General features: G+C 39.2%; 1 protein-coding gene across 1 annotated transcript in view; it reads left to right on the top strand.

Moving 5' to 3' along the window:
* The window catches only part of LOC136678359 (interleukin-1 receptor accessory protein-like 1-B), a 479,144-nt gene that overhangs the window by 14,770 nt on the left and 439,258 nt on the right, over positions 1–25,116 (top strand). Inside the window, exon 2 of the mRNA XM_066656394.1 lies at positions 23,729–23,830. Within this exon, the coding sequence (XP_066512491.1) occupies positions 23,749–23,830 (82 nt within the window). The 5' untranslated portion in view covers positions 23,729–23,748. The remainder of the gene's footprint in view (positions 1–23,728; positions 23,831–25,116) is intronic.

Raw genomic sequence — 25,116 nt, 5'->3', positions numbered from 1 at the left:
TGATGTGGAGGTGCTGTGTTAATAATCTGTGTTTCTTTGACACAAGTGGATCAGGCACAGCAATGCTGCTGAAGTTTTTAACCCTGTGTCTACACACTGTCCATTCTATTGGACAAACTTAACTTTTGGCTCCGCCCTGTACATGTAATATTTGTCACCCTCAGGTTCTTCATCAGTGAACACAGAACGTTGCTCACAGGATGCTATTGGCTGGATACTTTTGGTCGGTGGGCTGTTCTCATATCAGGAGGTGTTTGACACCATGGATAGTTTCTACAGCAGCAATATATTTATATAATTGTCAGTTGCTGATCAGTGCACTGAACAGCTCCTTTTAAAGCCAATGCAATTAGACATCAAAATTCTATCCAATAGAAATATTGCATGCGAATGGGAAATTCATAGACACACTGTGTACACACTCACACTTATATACAAATCCATTCACAAGTGTGTCACTCTCTGAGCACTGGAGCAGTACAGGAGGTGGTGCATATGAGAAACAACATCTATTGGGTAGCTACCTGGTGCTGCTTTCAAAGGGAGAAGGAGTAGTCGCATCAACGGCTCCACACAGCCGCCGTTTGACACTTCTCTATCCTGCAGGGAAAGCATGCTGACTGGAAAGAGGCAGCCTAGAAGACGAGTGGAGAGGCACTGATGTGGAATGGCTGATGTTAGGACAGCTGAGGGGTCAGTTCGTGCAGAAGAATGTGGTGAAGTGACCACGACAGTTCAGTTTAAGCCAAAGTGAAAAAGTGCTGACAAATCCGAGAACATTGATTTTATGGCAAGCATGAGTGATATCAAATCCATGCATATAACCAATTATTACAGAGAACAATAAGCACAGCATTCCGAAACACAAATTAAGTAGAACTCTTTGTGAGCGCAAAAGCAGTCCCAGCAGGTTGTCTTAGCCTTTTCTTGTGATTGTTGCAGGCTTTTTGAGCTTTGTATTATTTGCATAAATATTTGCACAGTGGGGAATTAGCTCGGCCAAACTTAGCTTATAAATGTCCTGTTAACATGAATAACCATAAAATTGAATTTAGCAGGAAACATATAGGTACAATATTTAATGTCATTTAGCTATTTTGTTTAAATCTAAATTAACACACAGAGACTTTCATCTTTTAAACACCTTCATTGAACTACTTGTATTTTTCTCTTATATGGCCTAAATGACGAGGCAACACTGGAAGCTTCTGCAAATATTTTGTGTGTTGATTGCATTCATGTTGGGAATTCAGTTGTGCACACCCAGCTAATAAAATCTTCAGAGAAAAAAATGATAAAATGGGATATTCTGTATGAGCTGCAGGCCCAAGGTCACAATTCCCAAAGCCAAGCTTTAGTTAGAATTGGTTAGGTTGTACTGCTGCTAAGTTCAGAAAAAAACTTTTGCTGTAAGTTCAGGTGTTCTCATATATTATAACCTGTACTGTTTCTTGAAACCTTGTTTGATCTTGCTTTGGATTAAGAGGGAATTTCCAGTGGAAAACCTTTCCAGTGAAGAAGTAATCTTAAGCTGTGTCAGGAACATCAACTTATGCTGTATTAGAAGTAGTGCTAAATCTAGCACATCATTCATAGCACACCCACCCACTAAGAGGGTGATACCTTACACAGTCAGAAATGGTATGGCATTATATAATACATGATTTTCATATTAAAATTTCATACTTACTTTTGGGCTTTTGTTCACACCTGCAGCTTGGGTGGTCCAATCACAAGGGACTGCCAAAAGTCTTAGCTGTTTAGCTGTTTACACCTGGCATTTTGAATGCATCTGAAGTGAGCATTCGTAATTGGATTTCTTACATGAGTTCCTCTGATGGAAGTGCTGAGAACATTTACAGTGTCACTCTTTTGCTGAACTTGTTTCAGGACAGATATGTCCTGAGAAACACATTCCTACATGGGCCGTTACATTCTTTTCAGTTGTTTTGCTAGGCCAACTTCTGAATGAATAGGAGAGGAGATATCAACAGAAAACAGGGCAATGAAACAAACTTCATTTGGGCAATACTCTGGTGCTGTCGAGGATGCATCACTACACATTACCATTCACACTAATTCACTGATGTGATGTAGCCAGATGCTTTAAAAACCACTAATGAAAGCAGTTTGAGTTATTACATTGTATCAGCGTAATGCGGTTCAGTCTATTCACAACTGTACTTAGTGCTGACCACTTAGGGTTCGATCACGACACCAGGGCGCATGCTAATGGCACATGTGAACAGGGTTTTGGTTATGATTGCATTCATGTGATTTATTTCATTATCCTTGAAATAATGTGCACATTTGAATGAGAGATTGACTGATAATATGAACCGATATGGGGGAACATAATCATGTTCCTCATGTTTTAAGCTTGAGGCGAACCCTTACACGGTCGTGCCTCCTGGGACGACACAGGGCAAAACAGACACACACACATTCACTCACACCTACGGACACTTTGGAGTTGCCAATCCACCTACCAACGTGTGTTTTTGGACTGTGGGAGGAAACCGGAGCACCCGGAGGAAACCCACGCAGACACAGAGAGAACACACCACACTCCTCACAGACAGTCACCCGGAGGAAACCCACATGGACACGGGGAGAACACACCAACTCCTCACAGAGAGTCACCCGGAGCGGGAATCGAACCCACAACCTCCAGGCCCCTGGAGCTGTGTGACTGCGACACTAACCTGCTGCACCACCGTGCCGCCCCAGTGTAAAACATTGTAGCTTAAAAATAATGTATTACAAACATAATCTGTGAAAATAACTGCTATTGGTCTTTCTGGCATGAAATGTTCACACTATGTAAATCTGGTTATGAGATTTTAATGCAGCAGTTATAATATGCAGTTGTATTCCAGCACTTGTTTTTTTTGTTTTTTTTTTTGTTTGTTTCTCTGTGTGTGTGTGAATGAAAAAAAGGAATGATTAATAAGATTTTCTTCAGGGAATTATTCCCATTTGAATACCCATTTACTGTTTACCTGCTGAGTTTATTATATTAGGGAATATAAAACACAATATATGGCCTGTGTTTAAGTTTTAAGTGCTAAAATTAGCCCAAAAATAAAAGTCAGCAGCAATGTGTGCGTGTGTATGATTGTTCTGTTTAATTAAAAAGCCTATAGCTAGAAGCTAGATGTCATCCTTACCTCAGTTCACATTAAAATTTCGTTTTTTTCGCTAAGAATAATAAACTAAACATGTAATATTCCCCAATGTGTTCAAATTGTCATATTCGGCTCTTAAAAATGTGGAACATATGTGTGACAAAGTTTAAAACCAAGTGTGTATACAATCTATGCATTATTCCTCCGCCCTCTCTAGAATGGGCTTCAATTGACTTCATGGATGTGTGGATTTCTCTACCAATCTTTTTTCAATTAAAAAGGTGTTATAGTTTCCTTTCCCAGGGGCTCTTGGGACACCGGTGTTCCGTATATTGTTGTTTTTCAACTGATTTGGCTGATTAAACATGAGTGCCACAGTGGCAGTTCATCCAGGCTGTGCTTCTCCTCAGAGATTTCTCTCACTCTGGGAGCTGCTTTTGTGCTCGCATGTTTGTGCAGAAAACTCCATTTTGATTTACCATCTAATAAAGACCAGGGAGCCCTACCTGTCAATCAAATCACCCAAAGAGGGATGTGGAGATGAAAAAATGTGGTGACATTTTTCTTCTTCTTCTTTTTTATTATTATTATTTTCCCCTCATCTCTATTATTTTTACCAACTCACAGCCTTAACAGGGAAAACCGAACACCTCGTTAGTAAAGATGGAAAAATATAACTTGAACATACTTCTGTCTTGCCTTGTGACATGGTGCATGCAGAGGCCTGCAGGAAAGAGCATTTGCGGAAATGGACATATGCTATTCAGCAGTATTAGTGACCATTAGGTCCTCTTGTATTCTAATAACAAAGTCATGTCTTATGTAACAAGCTGATTTGCAATTATTCACAGTGGCCCAACCACAGCCATCCACATGCAGTCGTCTGCATGAGCATCGTTTGTACTAACAGTAGGAGAGGGAGTCCGTTTCACGCTCCATTGACTGATGTGGTTAACTTCTCCCAGATCTGGCCCCGCCATGATGGATGATGGAATAACGCACCAGTGCTGTGGGTGCGGCCGTTATAAATCACAGGAGCCCCACATCCCACTCAGAGCCTGCCCTGTGCAGCAGTACCTGTGTGTGTGTGTGTGTGGCAGCCGTGTACCAGGCCTCTATGTCACTCTGCACTAATGAGTCAATGGGAGTCTGTCTGCTCAGCTGACTCTCAGCAAGGGGCTGGTGTTAAGTCACACTTACTCTTGTGTAGGAAGTTGCGCTTAGTTGATTTACATAAGGAGGCCATTTTTTTTTTTTGCTTTGGCTCATGAAGCATGAGGTAATATAAAGGTTAAAAAATGGAAATCAAACTTTAAAGAATGTACACTGGTGCAGTAGAATCACAGCTTACACTCAGGTTTGGAGTGGCCAGTGGATACGAGTACAGTCATGCACCCATATGCTCAAGTCATATGACCTACTTTAAAATAAGTTAAACAGCCCCTCCACTGAAAAATACGTTTTTAACCTTATAAACATAATTTGGGATGTTTTTGTATATTGTCACTCGCCAAGAAAAAAAACATGTATCTAGTTTTTTACTGATTTACTACAGCGCTTACTACAGGGTGGGCCATTTATATGAATACACCTTAATAAAATGGGAATGGTTAATGGTGATATTAACTTCCTGTTTGTGGCACATTAGTATATGGGAGGGGGGAAACATTTCAAGATGGGTGGTGACAATGGCGGCCATTTTGAAGTCAGCCGTTTTGGATCCAACTTTTGTTTTTTCAATGTGAAGAGGGTCATGTCACACATCAGACTTATTGGGAATTTCACAAGAAAAACAATGGTGTGCTTGGTTTTAACGTAACTTTATTCTTTCATGAGTTATTTAAAAGATTCTGACCACTTATAAATGTGTTCAAAGTGCTGCCCATTGTGTTGGATTGTCAATGCAACCCTCTTCTGCCACTCTTCACACACTGATAGCAACACCACAGGAGAAATGCTAGCACAGGCTTCCAGTATCCGTAGTTTCAGGTGTTGCACATCTTGATGGTATGATGTGGTATATGGGGTACAAAGACAGTGGGAAGAGAGACAGTGTGGTTTATGGGGTACAAAGACAGAGGTTTCATCAATGGAAACCTCAAGGCTACTGGATATGGAAAATTGCTACATGATGATGTTTTTTTCCTCTTTATGCACTGAAGCTGGCTCGTTCCATAAGTTTTTCCAGCAAGATGATGCACCACCACATTATGGGTGTCAGGTCCAAGCATTCCTAGATGATGAACAGTTTCCTGGAAAGTGGATTGGTCGTCGTGGACCAATTGAATGGCCCCCAAGGTCTCTCGATCTGACCCCCTTAGACTTTTATCTTTGGGGTCATCTGAAGACAATTGTGTATGCTGTGAAGGTACGAGACGTGCAGCACCTGAAACTACGGATACTGGAAGCCTGGGCTAGCATTTCTCCTGCGGTGTTGCTATCAGTGTGTGAAGAGTGGGAGAAGAAGGTTGCATTGACAATCCAACACAATGGGCAGCACTTTGAACACATTTATAAGTGGTCAGAATCTTGTAAATAACTCACGAAAGAATAAAGTTACGTTAAAACCAAGCACACCATTGTTTTTCTTGTGAAATTCCCAATAAGTCTGATGTTGACATGACCCTCTTCACATTGAAAAAAACAAAAGTTGGATCCAAAATGGCCGACTTCAAAACGGCAACCATGGTCTCCACCCATCTTGAAAAGTTTCCCCCCTCCCATATACTAATGTGCCACAAACAGGAAGTTAATATCACCAACCATTCCCATTTTATTAAGGTGTATCCATATAAATGGCCCACCCTGTACATCATTTGAACACAGCAGATGCACTTTAAATTGTGTGAAAATTTCATAATGAATGAACTAATAGAAATGCTTCAAAATTACTTGGAATAAAACCTTTTTTCTCCTTCTCTTATAAGTTACAATTTTGGAGATTTATTCCTTTGGATAGCAACAGTATGCTGAAAGATGTATCAGGAGCTAAATGATTATTCAAAGCCACAGCCAAGCATTTCAGCTTCAAACCTGCAGTGTTTCAAAGGCAGTCTCAGAAACAGATTTAGACAGCCAGGTTTTCCTAAGTCACAAAGCTAAAAGACCAATCTTGTCAACTTGTGAGATTTTTCAGCTGCAGGCAAGCAGTAAATGGGTAAGTGGACACAGAGTCAGAATTAGTTGCATATTGATTCACGCATATGGGTTTAAAGTGTGGATTTACCTCTAAACAAGGTTTAAGATATTAGGGTTTGTTTATATATATATAACTTATAAATATGTTTTTCCCCAGATGAACAGATGAGTTTTAGGGGGTTAAAAATTAAGTTCATGATTCAAAATTCAAAAAACACTTTTTATAAAATTCTGAGGATGTTTCCTTGCCATCTGCTCAATCTCTTTTCTGTTTGCATGCTTGAAACTGGTCTAATGTTTTTACAAATCCCAAGTGTCTGAAAATGGGTTAAAAAAAACAAACAAAAAAAAAAACCTTTGTCCGATATATTAGGCTTTCCCTCTCTCTGCTCATGGCAGAGCAAAGGCATCTGAAGAATTTAGGTAACGGAGAGAACTCTGAAATTAAAAAGCATGAACTGAGATAAGAATATTGCTCTATTACTGCTGTATAGGTGGGTAATATTGACTAATTATTGCTGTTTTGAATTACTGAAGGTGAAATGTCTCCAAACCCCTGGAGACGGCTAACTACATTACAAAACTAAACAACTTGAGTTACAAATGAGTTTCTGTGTTAATTCATTCATTCATTATCTGTAACCCTTGTCCAGTTCAGGGTCGCGGTGGGTCCAGAGCCTACCTGGAATCATTGGGCGCAAGGCAGGAATACACCCTGGAGGGGGCGCCAGTCCTTCACAGGGCAACAAACACATTCACACATTCACTCACACCTATGGACAATTCTCCAATCCACCTACCAACATCTGTTTTTGGACTGTGGGAGGAAAACCGGAGCACCCGGAGGAAACCCACGCGGACACGGGGAGAACACACCAACTCCTCACTGACAGTCACCTGGAGCGGGAATCGAACCCACAACCTCCAGGCCCCCGGAGCTGTGTGACTGCAACACTACCTGCTGCGCCACCGTGCCACCCTGTGTTAATTCAAGCAGTGAATATAAACTTACAGACAAATTAAACTTCAGCCATGTACAAACAACAGTCCTTTCTTTTTCCCCTCCACCGACGTGGAGCTTCTTAACATAAACAAACCAGAAAGAACAGCATTTCCCCACAATCTTAGACATCCCCTTTAAATAATGACTGGAAGGGGGATGCATTTGTGATTTTCTCCTGCTATGTTTACCACCATTTCTGCATATTGAAACAACATTATATTAAGTATGTATATATATATATATATATATATATATATATATATATATATATATATATATATATATATATATATATATAAAGTGTATATATATAAGTATGTCCAGTTATACTTGCATGAAACAGGTTTTGTTTTGCTCCAAAATTCAACTCATAAAAATGAATGTGTCCATTATTAATATTCAGAAATGTGTTCCCTGTAAGAAAAATATACTTAATTGATTGAAAAAAAGTAATTTGACCAGGGGCATCTAAACTATTGCTTACCGATGTTTATTAAGGCTGTCACAAGTAATAGATCAAACTTGTTTACTTGGCTAAACAAACAGTCAATTAAAACCAACCTCCTTGATGAGAGTGATTAGTTGGCAAATTGAATTAGTTTGTTTTTATATAATTTTTATAGGCTACCTCATTCATCTATGACTGATGAAGCACTTCCGTCTTGTTTTTATTTATTTATTTACACCCCCCCCCCCCCTCACAAATTTAAATATGATGCCCTTTGTTCAGATTTACAATGTGCTTTAAAATTATTTACAAAAAATTATTTCCATCAGTGTTGCGACACGTATTTCTTCCAAACTTGCTGGACATTTTAACATCCCTGCATGATCACTATAGACCTCGCTTGCCAAAGCATTTACAAGAGTTTTGGCTGTTTTTGTATAATTTTTTTTTTTTTTTTTTTTTTGTAGGAACATTTTAACAACCTTCTGGTGAGAGCCTAGAATAAAATGTAGCCTTCCTCATAAAAAGTGAAATGGAGAATGGCAAGGAAAAAGATCTGGGCACCAGTGTCACCCACATGTAAGAAGCTGAGCAGAATCTTGCTCAACAAGGGAGCATAATGGGCCATAAAACAGCGAACGGACTGAATAATTCACGTATTGAATTTCAATACTGCAGTGCTTGTTTGGAGAGATTTGGGCTGGATTCGCTTATCTTTTATTAAACACACGTTCGGCAGCAGAGGAGGAGACACTCTCACTGTCCCCCAGCTCCTCGTTCCTGCTACATATTTTGCTCTCTCACAGCAGTGAGTAGTTATGGGGTTGCAGCTGATGGCCTCCCTCATGCCCTCCCCCCAGGCCTGGAATACATATCGAATCAGCGCTCTTGATTAGGTTTAACTTTATTTCTGCCTTGCTCAGATACCTTACTGAGGCTAGGACTGCCTTCTGATGAGAAATGAGTTGGGCTTGGTGTGTGTGTGTGTCTGTGTATTCACTTTATTGAGCTGAGATTATGAGGGATTTGAGGTGAAAATAGATTACAGAAAAGAGATGTGTCTATAAGTGGATGTTAACTGAATTTTGATAAGTAATGGTACAGTGTTTATACAGCTTTTCCGCAAAGAGCTACTTTATGTGTGTGGCACTATGTAGCATGACTGATCTCTTTAAACTGAGCTTAAACTGAGATATGATATAAAAACAAAAAAAATAATAAAAAATCTAGTTGGATTTAATGCTAAGGTTCTGAGAAGATTTGAAAAGGGCTAAATTATGATAAAATAAAATTTTGGTCACAGCATTTCCAATTCCATTTCCTTGAAGAGGGTCTAAGGAAAGGTCACAGGTGAACTGGGAACAGGGGCTAGCCTATATGTTCCATTTAGCTGAATTGGTCTGTGATAGAAAGGTGTCAGAACATGGGGCTCTCTCTTGCATCAGTGGTTGACTGATTGTGTTCCTTGGACCACTTCAGACTTTTATTTATTTTTTTAATTTTTTTTTTTTTAATTTATTTTTTTTAAAGATTTGCCACACAAAAGCGAGACACTCTCCCTTTAAATGTGCTAAGAACGACACAGTTCTATGATATTTAATCTTAGAAATAAAGGTATCTAAACCTTTCTTGGTCTGAATATGCGGTTTCAAGCAACTTAAATTGATTTACGCTTTTAACATATAGTTTTACATGTTTTTTAGGCTTTAAATATGGTTTTTTTTTAAACACTCACCTACATTAGAGGAAATCATCCTTTAAAAATCCTTTTCTATTTAAAGATTCTTTGAGTAACTGAAAGTAGCTCTCCTAAAGCATGCATTTAAAGTACTTACTTGTAAGTACATCTGCTCTAGGACCAGAAATCTAACTCTCAGAAGGAAGGTGATGGACCATGAGATTGATTAGCTACAAGTCTGTTAGAACTTGACCTTCACCAGTCAGGGAAAGAATTACCTCAGCACCTTAGGGTGTTAGGAGATATAAATAATTGGCCATTTTAGAAGTTTGAACTGGTGTATATATCAATGGACCTTGGAAGAGCTTGTAAATAGATGAAGCCCAGTCTGTATTTCATACTTCATCTTCTATGATGTTACACTGTGGTTCTTGGTACTGAATATCCATGCTTATCATATTCAGGCTGAGTCAAATCTTTCAGAATACTGTTTACTTTTTCAATAACGCCTTTGTGAAGACTAGCTTTTAAAACAGGGATTACAGGAGGCTCATGCTGGGAATATGCAGCACTTTTTAACCCAGGACAGTTATAACCTCCAAGAATGAGAAATTACCAGTCTTAACTAGCTGTTCCAATGATTTCCAAAATATTTAGTCTGCTGTTTTATGACATCAATAATTATTTTTGAATGGTATATTTGTAGCAATAGCTTTCTCGATAACAAAATATTACTACGGTCTAATACTAATAAACAACAGTGCTGTTGATCAATGAAAAAAGCAAAACTAAATCACATAATTTGCTGCCATTAATCGTGATTAATTGCATCATCCATTCTTAAGACTGAAGCCTTTAATAAAGAATATTTAAACGTAAAATAATGTAATGTAGCGTAGTTGAAGCCTCTAAATAGGTAGATAAATCAGTTTTTCTAAGCTTTGGTTCAGTCATATCTCATCTAAGAACCACATGCTGTCATTACATTGTGAAGACACAGTGACAGGCTTAGAAGGGTTGATATGATGACACCCAAATATAATCCAGCCACACAGACATGGATTTAACAAATGCTTTGGGAAATTAAGGCAATAAGTGAAGCTATGTTCAATTTATAATTACACAGCTGCCAATCATGGAGACACATCTTGGCACATAGCTTTGATAATTTATTGTCAGAGATTTTCTAGGTGCGATGCAATTTAAAATCAATTATGCTACAACAGCTCCATCATGTAACTGCTATTGTAGAAAAAGCGAAAACTACAGCTGAGGTCTAAACATAATAGGTATCGTCTTTGCAATGAGCATTTTGTATTTAGTGCAGGGTTTTCCAGCACACTGTCTGAATAAATGTTAGCCATAGTCAAACTCAAATAGCTCTTCAGAAGAAGCAGTCGAAAGCAATATAACAGCCTTTTCTCTGAGCTGTTGAGAGCCGAGTAGACGAATGGACCCGTTTGTTCCTGGGGTTCTCTTCCATAATGGATTTTGCTCTTTGATCCGTGAGAAGGGACCCGGCAGCCCCATGTGTGGGTGAGTGAAGTGGGGGTGCCAGTCTCCAGGTAATTTATCAAAATGAAGCAGGGTACACGTGCTGGGCTAGTGGCAGGTGGCCTTGGCATGCTGAGCAGCTCCTCTCTCATTAGAACTGACCTCCAGTGGCCTGGAGACCATGACCAGCCAGCCGCGGGGGCAGCAGGGCAAGTAAACTTGAATACCCAGTGGCATGCATCATTCACCCACAATAAAAGCATCTCCCTCTGTGCTTCCATCCTGAGTTCACAGTGCTGTGACTACCTTTGGAGGGAGGAAGAGAGAGAGAGAGAGAGAAATTGTGTTAAATTATTGTACTGTCTGACTAATTTTTAAGGATTTTGGGTCATGTTTGTGCAAAGTCAATTTCGTTCTTTTACATTTCTAAAAGAATTGCAATATTTAAAGCCTCCTTTGGAAGAGCCCTCATACTTCTCTCTGCATACATTTCTAAGGAGCAGAACAAGACACTGAGTACAAAATCACTTCACCATGAATATAGCTTTTATGACTGGGTGAGAATCATCCATTTAGCCTAGTTCATTTTCTCTGTCTTTGTGCCTACAAGGACATGTTTCAAAATATGCAGGATGTATAGCCAGTGGCAGGTTTGTTTTGAGGTAAGTCATATGCATGCTAAGTTAGAATGTTTACATTACAATTCCCAGGAAAAAGAGAGTAGGTTGAGGGGCACACTACAGTTTTAGTGTTTACTTAAAGAGAACATGGTGAATATTGCACTAAACAAAATGGTGAAAGATTATTATTAATGGTGGAGTATTATGGTATGACTAAAGCATAAACTGGTGATATGTGTGATATTATTTCATTTAAGTAGAAATGTTCAACAGAATTACATATAAATGTGTACCTTATGAATGCGTAGTAACGCTCAGCCATATATTTGATCAACAGTGAAATAAGTAAAGATTTATATGACGTAAAGGTAACAGCATAATTAATGTCATGTTTTCTTAGACGCAAGAAATACTCGATACTAACATGTACAGCTTCTAAACCTTATTTTGTGACAAGGAACAGTACAGAGGTTTAAGGAAAATATAGGCCTAATATACAGATAGGAAACCACTGCTACAAAAAAATAGAAGATAATTCCTTATAGTAGCAATAAGGCTACATGTTTATAAGCACGCATTCCTGAGTGAATACATTTGTTTATGCTCAGGATGGTCCCTCACTGTTTCTTGGATGGTGGAAGCCAAGGACATATTATACTGCCACTGTACAACACTCCTTCTGTTCCTCTAAACACATGGCAGTTCCCCATTTTGTGTGAGACTTCTAAATTCGGACTTGTTATTATTCATTTTTATTTGGAATTTTTTATGAATTCCACAGATTTTTGAGCAGTCAATGAGGGATCTGTTTGTAGTGCATGAAGTACTGCATGTGCTATGTCTACTGTTAAGATACGCAATATGAAGTGTTATTCATTTGTATTATTTATAATAATTTTCATGTTATTTTTCGTATTTTATTTGTGCTATTGCTTTTTCATGCTTATTTAATTATTTTCAGTAATACTTCATGTATAAATGTTTGTCATGGTCCACTAAAATATATATTGTTCTTTACTCTTTACATACTTTGGCAAAATTGCACTTAAACAGTCATGTCAACAAATTTATTCTGAACTTAAATTACATTGAGAGAGAGAGAGAGAGAGAGAGAGAGAGAGAGAGAGAGAGAGAGAGAGAGAGAGAGATCTTAATCTTAAAACCAGCTAAAAATGTTGCCAGTTTTTTTAATTAAATGCATGCCAGTGAAATGTACAGCACGTACAAACTGGTGCTCCATTTAAGGTGGAATGACAAAATCAAATAAGAAACTGGTGAATAAGGAGCCAACTTAACCTTAAACTTTATCCAAACACTCATTTGACCTGTGCTTCCCTGGTGCTGTCTCAGTGAATGAGAATTAACTTCTGCTGTTTGCTGAGGACTATGCTCCATCAGCTAAAGCCTGAGACCCTATCACAGACGTGATATTAATGGTGGTAATTCCCTTGCTCATGTTTACATGTGTTGTTCAGTAAAACCTGCATAATTTAAACATTGCCTCCCATAATACCATTCTGTTACACTTATTTTTGTGCCATTTTGTATAACAGGAGGAAACTGCATCTAAAGGAATAATAATAATAATAAATAAATGAATAAAAAAATGTTTTGTGTACTAAGCCTTACTTCTAGGCTAATAATCTTGCCATTAAATTTAGCTCTGTGGCTCCCAGTCCTAGTCCTGTCTACTGCCCTGTATAGTTTTCTCCTCGCTCCATCACACCCACTTCAACATCAGAAGGGGTTGTTAATTAGCATTTTAGTTGCATCAGGTGTGCTGGGAGTCTCTAAAATGTGCAGGGCACAAGCGCACCATGACTTAGAACGACTGCGTTAGTGTGACCATATGGCCTCTATTCTCTGTAGCTGTGTTTCAGAGCCTAGGCTGCAGCCGAGGTAAGACGTGTCCTCAGTAGGACTGTCCTGTATATTGTGGCGCATGCACGGCTGGCTCTCCTTTTTAATTTAAGTTGCAGTTACAGCTGTATTTACTGATCAGTGTTGTTAAATTTGAACAGCAAGTTATTATTTATGTAATGTTGGTGCATTTATGTCAAGTTTGGTGTAGCGTACTCAGACTTCGTGTGGTTCACCGTGAATCAGGGTCTTAGTATTGATAGTTGGCTTCCAGTTTTTTCTCATTGGTGGAGAGAATTGGTTTCATCCACCTAGTACTTTTAAGTGCTATAAGTACGTGATAAGCCAATAAAAGAGCATTTTGCTGGTTAAAAATTCTGCCTTCTGCCAAGTCTTCCCTGTGCACGCCACAAAATGTCCTTTTTTGGGACCTAAAAATGAGTCTGTCCAAGATTTCTAAACCACCAAAAATGTCCAGGATTCGGCTTTAGCTGTATGCAGATTGTACTCCGTCTCACTTCTTCCCCTAAGCCCTAAATAGTCCCTTAAAATGTGCACTTTAACTACTTTTGATGACTTTGAAGGGTGAGCAAAATGGGCAATATAGAAGGGCCCAAGTGTTCAAAGAGTTGTGAATAGAATTGGGACACAATTCGACTCACGTTCTTTCAGCTGTGTACATCACTACTCGTTAAACACCATTCATCCCGGTCTGCTGCCAAACGTTTTACTCAACACTCCCACATCAATGTATTGAAAGTTGTTGAGATAATTTATCAGTCTCTTGTTTGCGTGTGGAGGCATCTTTGACCCATGAGCCTTTGTTTTTGTGCACTATATTTGACAAAACCGAAAGTCAGTCCCTAATACACACGGATACACTGGAAAAACTGACTTTCTGAGGAGTTTATCTGCTTGCTTTTTTTTTTCAGGAAAACAGGAGAAAATCTCATTTTAAAGCCAGAAGGCCAGAGGGTTACTCAGTACGTCAAAAGAGGCTGTGAATTACATTATATATGGCACCATTTTATCATTCAGGCCCTATAGAATTTATAGAAATGTCAGTGATATCCTGTTGCTTAATCAAGTACATATTACTTATAATTAATACAATTTAATAGGTCTGCTTTCAGAAATGTAAAGAAAAACAAGTTTAGCCTGTTTCTGCGATAGTGAATAAATTGTGTGTTCAGTTTTGTAGTTTGGTATGAACAGAAAATAAGAGACTTTCCACAGACACAAAGTTCAAACTATTTTTCATAGTTTATTTGTTATTATTTTTGTTGTCCATTGGAAAGGAATATGATCATCTGGCCATAAAGCCACCTGCTAGTTGTCTTCTTAAAGAGTATGCGTTTGTGTTTACATTTATCAACCTAGTTATTCTGTACAGTGCAGGTGTTTGTCTGCCCTTTGCTGCCATCCTGCCCCAAGTGTCCTCTTTTTTGAAAACTAAAATATGGCATAGGAGTATGACTTGTGGAAGAAGAAACATAGCCCAGCTTCCAGAAAAGGGAGTTGAAAGAACAAATGTAGCTTATATTTTTGATTTGCATTTCAAATAATATATCCTATATTAATTATAAGCTGGCTTATACAATTTTCTATGTTTTAGGCCTTTCTTCACTGAGCTGTAGTCTGGCTGTGTGAATAAACCGCTAGCATACACTCTGCAGTGCACAAAACTATAGTTATATCAGTTTAAGGTGAAAAGACATCTATTTTGCACAAATTAAAACTAAACACAAAATGGCAATAGGGTTTACTGGTGTTTAGCCAGGTTGTTTTAATCTTGCTTTAATATGAGTGTGTCCAGATCCTTGTAAGCTGCCTTATTACTCACTGCCGCAGAGGCAGCTGTCTTGGTCAGTGCTCCAGCTTACATGCAAGAGAGATTATTGAGACACTGTAGTTAGACAGTGATGATGTTGCTGCCCATTCCTCTTACTTGCAAATCAGTCACTGAGCATTTCCTACAGCTCACAGTCATCTGAGAGTTTACTCCCTTTACCTCACATTCACCTCAGAAGTAACACCCTTTACTTCACTGTCACTAGAGTTTCCAGTTAACTTCACAATAGAGTTTACTCCCTTTACCGCAGTCACCCCAAATGTTGCTCCCTCTACCTTATTATCACCTCAATTTACCTCACAATCATCCGAGTTTCCCAATTTACCTCATAGTAATCTCAGAGTTTACAACCTGTGCCTCACAGTCACTTCAAAGTTCACACTGCTTTTACTTCAGTCATCTCAAAGGTTACTCCTTAACTCATTATCACCTTTACCCTACAATCCCCTCAGAGTTTACTCCTTTTACCTCACAGTCACCTTAGTTTGCCCCTTACCACATAATCACCTGAGAGTTGAACCCATTTACCCCATAATCTCCTGAGTTTCCTCCCTTTCCCTCAGTCACCTCAGAATGTAATCCCTTTACTTCACAATCACCTCAGATTACTCCCTTTACCTCAAAATGTGGTATTTTACTCCCTTCACCTTAGTTACCTTAGAGTTTACCCGTTACCTCAGAGTCACCTCAGTTTTTACCCCATTTACCTCACAATCACTTCAGATTTTACCACATTTTCAGCTCACAGTCACCTCAGATTAATCCGTTGCCCAGCTCAGAGTCACCCAGGATTATTATTATTTTTATTTCTTTATTTGAGTTGGGGTGGGATATATTGATTAAAAAAAATCTTTCAACATTAGTACCTAACTGTAAACCAAGATGGTGTTTTTTATATCTCATTTAGTATCTCAGCAGGTCCAGATGTCTCTTTGGATTTAAGGCCAAAGAGAATTTAATCTTCAGTTACCTACTCAGTAATTGTAAAGTCTAATGGGTTCTGATCATGTTTAATAGCTAATTCTGATCTGTGATTTTTTTGATCAGACTAAATTTTAAATTAGCGTCCATGGGTTGTGAGTGTACTGTACTTGTTCTGTGTGCATATATATATATATATATATATATATATATATATATATATATATATATAATAGATATATACTGCATCGGATTTACTGTTTTACAGTAAAGGAAGTGTATGTTTTATGTTCTCTCTCTCTCCCTCTCTGTCTCTATCTCTCTCTCTGTGGAGCGCTTCCTCTGCATTCTGGAGACACAGCTGCTGATAATCCTAAATAGAATAATTCAGCAAGTGGGGGGCTGCTTGTGCTGCATGCACGTGGGAGTGGTGTAAAGGGGGTTGGGGGCGGAATTTCAGCATGGGTGTATGTGTGTTCTTGAAGTGTGAGTAGTGAATCTTCCACACAGTTTCTCACAAATAGAAATGTTAATAACTTGCAAAGGCAGTGGGAACATCAATTTATCACCATGCTCCAAAGAAAGGAGGCATGGGGAGAGAAACCTAGGAGAAAGGAGGTGAGACTGGCAGTTGTGGGGAAGGAGAAAAGGGTGTGTAAGCGAGGTAAAATCATGTATGAAACTATACGGAATATTCCTCAGGGCTCAAGGTCTCTCTCGCCACTTTTTCTGACAGACGCTGCAACTGTGTAATTGAATTGAGCAGATTTCAACGGGAAGAACGAAGGGGGAGGGGGAGAGATGCTAAGACAAGCTAGAGAAAGGAGGGACGACCAGAACAACCTGCATAACAGCACAGACACATACAAAGCATTGTGGGATATTTTCCTTGTGCTGGAGCCAAACAGGGATTGCGGAAGCTCCTTCCTCATTTTTCAATTATAGCAGATTGTTTGTGTGCAGGTTTCACAGTCTGGAAATTGCAAAATGGAGGTTTAGATTTGAGATTTTCTTTATTTATTCGGGTATAAAACCCATAGGAGCTATTGTCAATTGCCAATTAAACCATATCAGCCTGCTCAGTTTTATACACTCAGGCAATATGGCACAAACATACGAGCTTGGTTCTGTTCTCAATACACAATATGCATCACAATATTTAATGATTTTTATTAAACATATCTTATACTGCGTTGCACTAAATTAAACAGGCCTCAACATGCTCTATTGTAATTAAACAGGCATTAAATACTGACAGTACCTGTGCAGAGATCAGCTCTATATATATATATAGATAGATTGTGTGAAAGGTTGTTTGCTAGCACAAAATATTGGTTTGAAATGGTGTTATACATTGCTCATGCTCAAGACGAAATTAATAACATATCTTTTGAATACTAAAAAAAATAATAACAATTCAGTACAATGAATGGACATTTATATGATTTGGGCCAGTGCTTGAATCCGTGATCATGTAAAATCTACAGTAACAGTATGTAAACATCTTTGGAATAGTTTAAGTTTGGCAAAATATTACAAAGTTCACTCTATCTACTTTTCAGCTAACGGCACTTGCTACAGTCTGTACCACCTGTGCTTAAAGGCTAAAAGTTTGGGTAGCACAGAGAATTATTTTGCAGCATGCAGGGGACTACAAGCTGCATATGTGTGTGCAAATGGTGTTCCAGAGTAAGGAAAGCTGAGGTATACATTTCTTTAAATTTATTTTGCAAAAAGCAGCAACTGCTTTTCATAACACTAATTTTGTCAGATGTTTCAAAATGTGCTACAGTTAGCACTTGTATTCGCAGGTTAATCACAAATAAATATGGGAATATAGCAGGAAGGTAAGAAAATGTTGTCAGCCACACTGGGACTTCCTACAGACTTGCCAAGGAAGAATGCTGGTCATGCACAAACATGTGAAGCATGGTTCAAAGAGTCTTGTGAGCAATTTGCCCCTTGATAAACATCTCACTTCAGCGTGTAGTAAAAGCTGCGCATGGTCACTGACCATTTCCTCACAAAGAGATGTGAATTCATTGGTCGAGCTTTTATAAAGTTCACTATTCTGACGGAAGAGTCTAGGACAGTGTCGGTGCCTCAGGATGAACGCTGCAGTGCATCCATTCTATATCAGGAACCACACCAGTATGTTGTAATGTCATTGCTCTGGCACCATCTGCACAAACTCCCATTGATGCCATTTCTTTTCAGTCCTGTACGTCTGAAGCTGAAGTATGTTCTCTTCTGTAGTTTATATTGGTAGAGATTTATAGAACAAAACGTCTTCATACGTCATACCATCAAACTCATCTCAAGTAAACAAGCAAATTGGCTCAATCTGAGACATTTGTAAACTGCAGGGAAAAGTAGTGACTTATTTTAATTTGCTTTATCAGTGTTTGTCTGATATTATCTGCTATATTAGCAATTCTGAGAATGACTTGTTTCATTTGATATGGGCACCATTTGGAGCTGTTTAGCACTCATAATAGAAGTCCTCCTTTTCGCAAGTGGTAAACAAGGTTTTTCACCAATTGTTTGGGGATTACCCACTTTCACAATCGGCAAGCCAACATGGTAGGATGCTTTTGGGCTTTGGAAACCCGGGTGGCACTATTACGTATTGTTTTAATTTTCTACTGAAAAAAGCCTACAGGTTTATCCTTCAGATGAGCACGTTCAGTGTTCAAATGAGTGCCATAATTTTATGCTGTTGTTGGGCACAAGGCATTGTGGTCTGGGTTTTTCCTCCGTTCCACTCTAGGGGACAGCGCCGTCTATCTCTAAATTAGCATCAGCTCTAGCAAAAGGGAGATGAATTTTCTGCCTCGCATTCAACATGTGCGTTTGACTTACCAGCGATTGGCTCATTATCTGTTGTATTTGCCACTTGATACCATGTAGGAAAAACTGTGTCTCTGTGGTGGTACCCTCAATGGTTCATACTCTGTGCCTTTAATTAGGTAACCTTATTGTATCTTATTCTATTATAATTGTACATTTTACATTGTACACCACGCTTCATCTCCAGGACTTATGTTATGTTCTTTTACTTTACACAGTTCTATAATGAAAACTTATAAATATTCACCTTTCCTTCTAGAGAAGAGAATGTAATAGAAATTTTAGGGAACAAAACTGGACTCTAAAACCACTGCTGTATCTTTTAAATGTCCATTACACTGCTTATTGCAGTTTGTGGAGTTCGCTATTTGCTCAGTTCGTCCAAAGTGACCTAGTAACAGGCCTTTATTGGCTAACATAGATATGTTTTGTTTACATCCATTCTGTCTAAAGCACCTTGAGAACCACCTGGTCCTAGATGTATGTCAGGATGTATGTTGAAGGACAGCCTTTCAAGTCAGTCTTTTGTCCATCTGTATTTTATTGCAGAGTACTGGAGGAGATATACCATGCAAGTTCAAATATAGATATTAATTTCCATATTTAAAAAAAAAATCTGTATTTGACCCTGCACAGCATATGTCTAACAGTAGTCAGCAACAAGCTACAGATGGACAAAAGACTGACTTGGAAAGGCAGTCCTTCACCATACATCTAGACGTCACCATACATCTCTCTCTCTCTCTCTCTCTCTCTCTCTAACCCCTCTCTTCCTGCACTCTCTCCCTCCCCGACCTCCAGCACTGTAACTCCCATCTCTACAATTAACAGCAAGATCGGTTTCCTTGGAAACAACAGCACGGTGTCTTGCATATTCAAACTGAACTCCAGCACAAGCGCTAGCTTGCAGTTCGGCAAATTTTGAATTCTATCATATTACAAAGCCTTTAATCCTTGTTTATGCATTCCACATCAGCGATTCCAGCACATGATTCCTGTCCTAACTCTGTTTGCTTCATATTAGAGATGGCATTAGTGATTGAATCAGTAAAAATAAAAAAAAAAACATCTATACACTGACACACGCTGCAGAGGATTGTTTTATTTTTCTTTTTTTTTTGTAAATGTCATAGATTTTTGCTTTGTAAAGTTGGAAATAGTGTGGCTGTGTGATTAGAGCATTTGTCTGTCATTCTGTGTGTCTCTAATCACCAGAGAGCGAAAGCAAGGGGAAATGAAGGAGCCTCAGCCCCCTTTTCAGATGTGCTTTTGTTCAAATGTTTGCACCCTGCCAGAGGGGCAGCTAATTAGGAGACGATTCAGAGTGCTGAGGGTGAGTGAGTGGGCGAGAGGGGTGGAATTGGTGAAGCAGGCCTTGCACAATGGCCCACTCATAGAGGACTGTGCCTGTGCTGTCATTCTTGGATGCTGGCCAGTTCTGGAATGGCACCACCGCTGTCCCCTGAGGCTAACTTTGACTGAAGGGGTCCCGCCCCCCCTCCCCACCTCCACCCACCAAGCATCCTCGTTTTCCCCTGTCACAAGCGCCCAAGCACACTCTCAATGCACTTTGTATGAGTAAAGTCTTTGTCAGGCTGAAATGTCAAGTCAAAGTTTTGTAACATGGTGGCGGATGTGTCAATTAAGGTGACAGGTTCTTTTAAAACGCCTGTTTGCAAGTCTTAGTGCTCTTTCAATTAAATTCTCTTTCTCTGTCTTTCCCTGTCTCTCTGGTTCACTTTCTCACACTCACTCACGTATCTGTCTAGGCTAAATTTAATTGGGTTTGGTTTCTGTTAATGGTTTATTAAATGCTCATTTACCCCAACCAGTCAAAGCATTAAAACATCCTCCTTCTTTCTGCTTTCCTTGTACATTACAGCAGCCTCCCTTACCATGAAGGTGCACTTCGAAAGTTCTGTAATTGCAGAAAGGAGTCCATCTGTTGCTCTGCATAACTTGATAGACCCGTTTCAACCAGTTTTAAAGGTCAGGACACCCATAGGACCAGTACAGAGCAGGTGTTATCTGAGGTGGACCAATAGGTCTGTCCCAAAACCTAGTGAGCTGCGTAAGTAGGCACTGACTACGTAGACCACTGTTTAAAGGCCTCAGCATACTTCTCTCGAAACGAAATTCGCGATATTTGCAAGGTCGCATACTTTCTGCGGGTTCGTTTTGCGCGCGCTCTCCTCTACTGCAGATGCTCTGAGAACCGCTCCTCAATGTCTTCCATGTTTGTGTTGTGACATGCCTATTTGTACTGACCAATGAAAAGCTTTGTCGCGTGGCGTTTTTGCCGCGGAGTTCGCCCAGCTTCAGTGCGCGACACGGTGAGCGAAACCCTTGTACGTTTTCTCCTATTTTTTTTTTTCTCATATTTTTTGTCGAAGCCAGGCGAACGTCGTCTCCGCAAGAAGTATGCAGAGGCCTTAAATCGGCCGCGTTCTAACAGTTATCTGACCGCTTTAGGTAGATTATTGAGACACTGTAGTTAGAGAGTGATTGCGTCACGGCTTATTCCCGCCCACAGCACGCGACCGGTGTTTATTTACCTGAGCGGCTAGCGTCGCCTCAGCGTGTCAGCACGATTATTTCTAGTCTTCCCGTTTTTTAGGGTTAGGGTTCTCATAAATTTATCCCAGTATTCAGCATATTTAATCTTTTTAAGAATTGGGACAGGCTACTTTTAGGGAGCACCCACACTATGACGTAAAATGTAGTCAGCTCACTAGGTTCTGGGACAGACCCAATATCACCTGCAGATACCAGCATACATGGCATGTTAACAGATTAGTGGACCCAGAGTTTTAAACACAATGTCACTGCTGGACTGAGAATAGTCTACCAACTAGAGCTATCCAGCCAAAATGTCCTGTGGGCAGAGTTCTTTGTCTGCTGATGAAGTGCTAGATGAACACTGTGTGGCACCAAAGTGGAATAACAAGGCAGGTGTGTCTAGAAACATGTCAGGGTTGCTGCAGCACTATGAATGATCCACCATCTTAAAAAAAATATACAGAGCAACTGATGAACTGATGGTCTACAGTATGCAATGTCAGTGGAGCTGATAAAAGGACAGTGAGTGTAGAAACGAGGTCAATTAATGTTATGGCTGACCGTTGTACTTCCTTCATGGCTTCAGAAAGTTTGTGGTCTGTTGTCAGTTAATCTGTCTAAACAGTATCTACTTTGGAAATGAAAAATTACTAAAGAAATGCCACTTGGACACTCAGAAACAAAGCTGCAATCCATAGTCATTCTCTCTATCAAGTGTTATTAGACTCAAATGATAATCGGGTGTTATGTGATCTGTTGTTTATGTCAAATAATAGCAACATGGTTTCTGACACTGTTGTTTCAAAGGGTCCTAGTATTGAACTGTTAGGTGTGGAGACATAACCCTAGTTTGAAAACAGGCCTGAAAGAGTAATGGCCTAGTCGAAGATGGCATCAGGCTCATTACATGTCCTTTCAGTCCACATGTATATGGCAATCTGCATTTATTTTTATGACTGTATGCATACAGTATAAACACTGATCAACCCTAACATGATGATCACCTCCTTGTTTCTACACGCACTGTCCATTCTCTCAGCTCCAATGACCATACAGGAGCATTTTGTAGTTCTACAATTACAGGCTGTACTCCATCTTTTACTCTTCAACGGTCAGGACTCGGGACCCCCACAGGACCACTACAGAGCAGATATGATTTGGCTGGTGGAACATTCTCAGTGATTATATGTGTTATTGTGATTTGTGCTGTTATGAGTGGATCATACACAGCAGTGTTGGTGGAGTATTTAAAAACCTCTGTGTCATTGCTGCCAGAACTATCCAGCCAACAGTACCAGTGACCACTGATGAAGGACTAGAAGATGACACAAACTGTGCAGGGATATAAGGCCTACTCTGAAAAAAAACAAACAAAAAAACAACAAAAACAAAAAAAAAACCTTCAGCAGCACCACTGTATCTGATTCACTTTTACCCTTGTAACAAACACTAACACATTGTCATCGCCATGTCAGTGTTACTGCAGCGCAGAGAATGATCCACCCCCCAAAATCATACCTGCTCTGTGGTGGTCCTTTTAGGGTCCTCACCATTAAAGAGCAGGGTTAAAAGTATGCGGAGCAACTACAAAATGCTTCTGTGTGGTCAGTGAGTGTAGAAACAAAGTGTTTATAATGTTATGTTGCTTGGTGTATATGAAATTGCATTTAGCTATGTTGGAAAAGCATTGCAAATTGACAGTATGAAGTACATTGTTGTAATGGAGAAAATAATCAGTCTGTGCCTTTGTTTCTCACAGATGCTTTTGGCAGGGGGTGGATATTCCTGGAAAAATGTATAGCACAAAAGCATATGGAAATGTTTGCGTTGGCATACAGACATGGGTTTTTATGTTTTGTGACTCAAAATACTGCCTGAGGAAATGTATATAGTCATTACCTAATTTTCTCTTTGATTGTGCGTGGTCGAATTTTTTGACTGTGATATTGAATCAATTAAAACAGTAAAAGTTATTGTAGCTTATACTGACATGCAATGTGTAAAATGTCATTAAAATAGCATTTTATAAATTTAACTGATTAAACTTTGGTATAGTGTTGATAGGGTGTTTGAATATTTTTTGAGTTCCAGTTATTCATAAAATATTACATTTACACATCAGAATCCATATCAGATTTTGAGTTTAACTGTACTTTTTCTTTTTTGTTTCTCTGCAGGACATTGAGACGGGGAAAAAATGAAAGCACCCATCCCTCTCCAGTTTCTTCTCTATGCTACAGTAATTAGGAGCTTAAAGGTGGTGTCCAAGCGAGGCTCAGGTAGGACCAGTGTGACTCTCTTTAAGACCAGAAACACATTAAGATAAACTCTTAAATTGCAGACACAAGTGTCAGGTCTTAAAATGTCTATGTATGGTTTGGCAGAGAAACATAACATTTGTAATACCCTTTTGAAATAGAATGCTTGCCTCGTGTATGAACAGTTCAGAAGTATTATAGAGTAAGGGTGTGGAATTAGCATGTACGGAGGTGACGTGTCCCCAGCAATATCCAGCGATTATTGAATTGCCCCCACCAATAATCTGATCCCCTCTAAAAAATAAAAAAAAATCTGCCAACGTCTCATTAACCTAGAAGTGAAGAAAGGGTTAAATCACATTCTCTGCTCGAGTCCTACCTCCCTGTAATTGGTGGGGCTGTCCCCACCAATGTCAAGAGCAGATCTACACCATTGCTATAGAGAGCATGGAATAAAACGAAGAAAAAATGTGTGAGTGAATCTCTGTGTCAATAATGTGTGGTGGTATAATCTATGATCATAGGCCACCTATGTATTCTGGCTTGGTATGAGTTTGTTTGTGTATCATTAGCAGAAGTTCTGTTGCAGGTGTAGGTGAAACCTTAAGTAATCTTGCTGCTATCACACACTGAGTGAAAATATCGTTTGTCTTCTGTGCTGCTACTCCAGATACAAAAGTGTATGTATGTATGTGTGTGTGTGTGTGTGTGTGTGTGTGTATGTGTGTATGTGGGTGGGTGAATGTGATTTAATAGTGTGTTTAGCTGCTAGCAGACACTGTAGCATATCACTTAATAGCAAGAGATTCCTCTCAAGCGCCTCTTTTGTTTGCGCAATTTCCTACTTCAGCTCCTTCGGAGGTCTTTAACTATGTTAAATCGAAGTGTAATAACACTTCTGACAACACTGTCTGAGCCATCTACAATTAATCTCTGCCATTAATTGATTATTAGTAGCTGATTAAATATGGTCCACGCTGCCTTTATAAAAGTAACCTCATGAGGTTATAAGTAGTCTGCTGCTTTTGTGATTCAATTATGACAATCCATGTACTGTTCAGACTTGGCTTGAGTAATTTGAATATTCATGTATTTTTTCTATACGCCAGAATTTGTTTCCTGTTTTCTGACAAAAATCATTGCATTTATGTAATCACTTTTAAACAAAAGGTTTTATCAGTAAAACTAGAGAATTAAGAATTATTTAATGATGAGTGAGGCATTAGTCTGTAAAACAAGAATGTCAGACCCTTAAAATAAAATATAAACACAGTCTCATTTCACTGTATGATTATTATAAAGTAAAC

Source organism: Hoplias malabaricus, chromosome Y, assembly GCF_029633855.1.
Source record: "Hoplias malabaricus isolate fHopMal1 chromosome Y, fHopMal1.hap1, whole genome shotgun sequence".
In the NCBI taxonomy this organism is placed as follows: Eukaryota; Metazoa; Chordata; class Actinopteri; order Characiformes; family Erythrinidae; genus Hoplias; species Hoplias malabaricus.
Note: the sequence above shows the minus strand (reverse complement) of the source record. Positions and strands in the feature narration are given on the sequence as shown.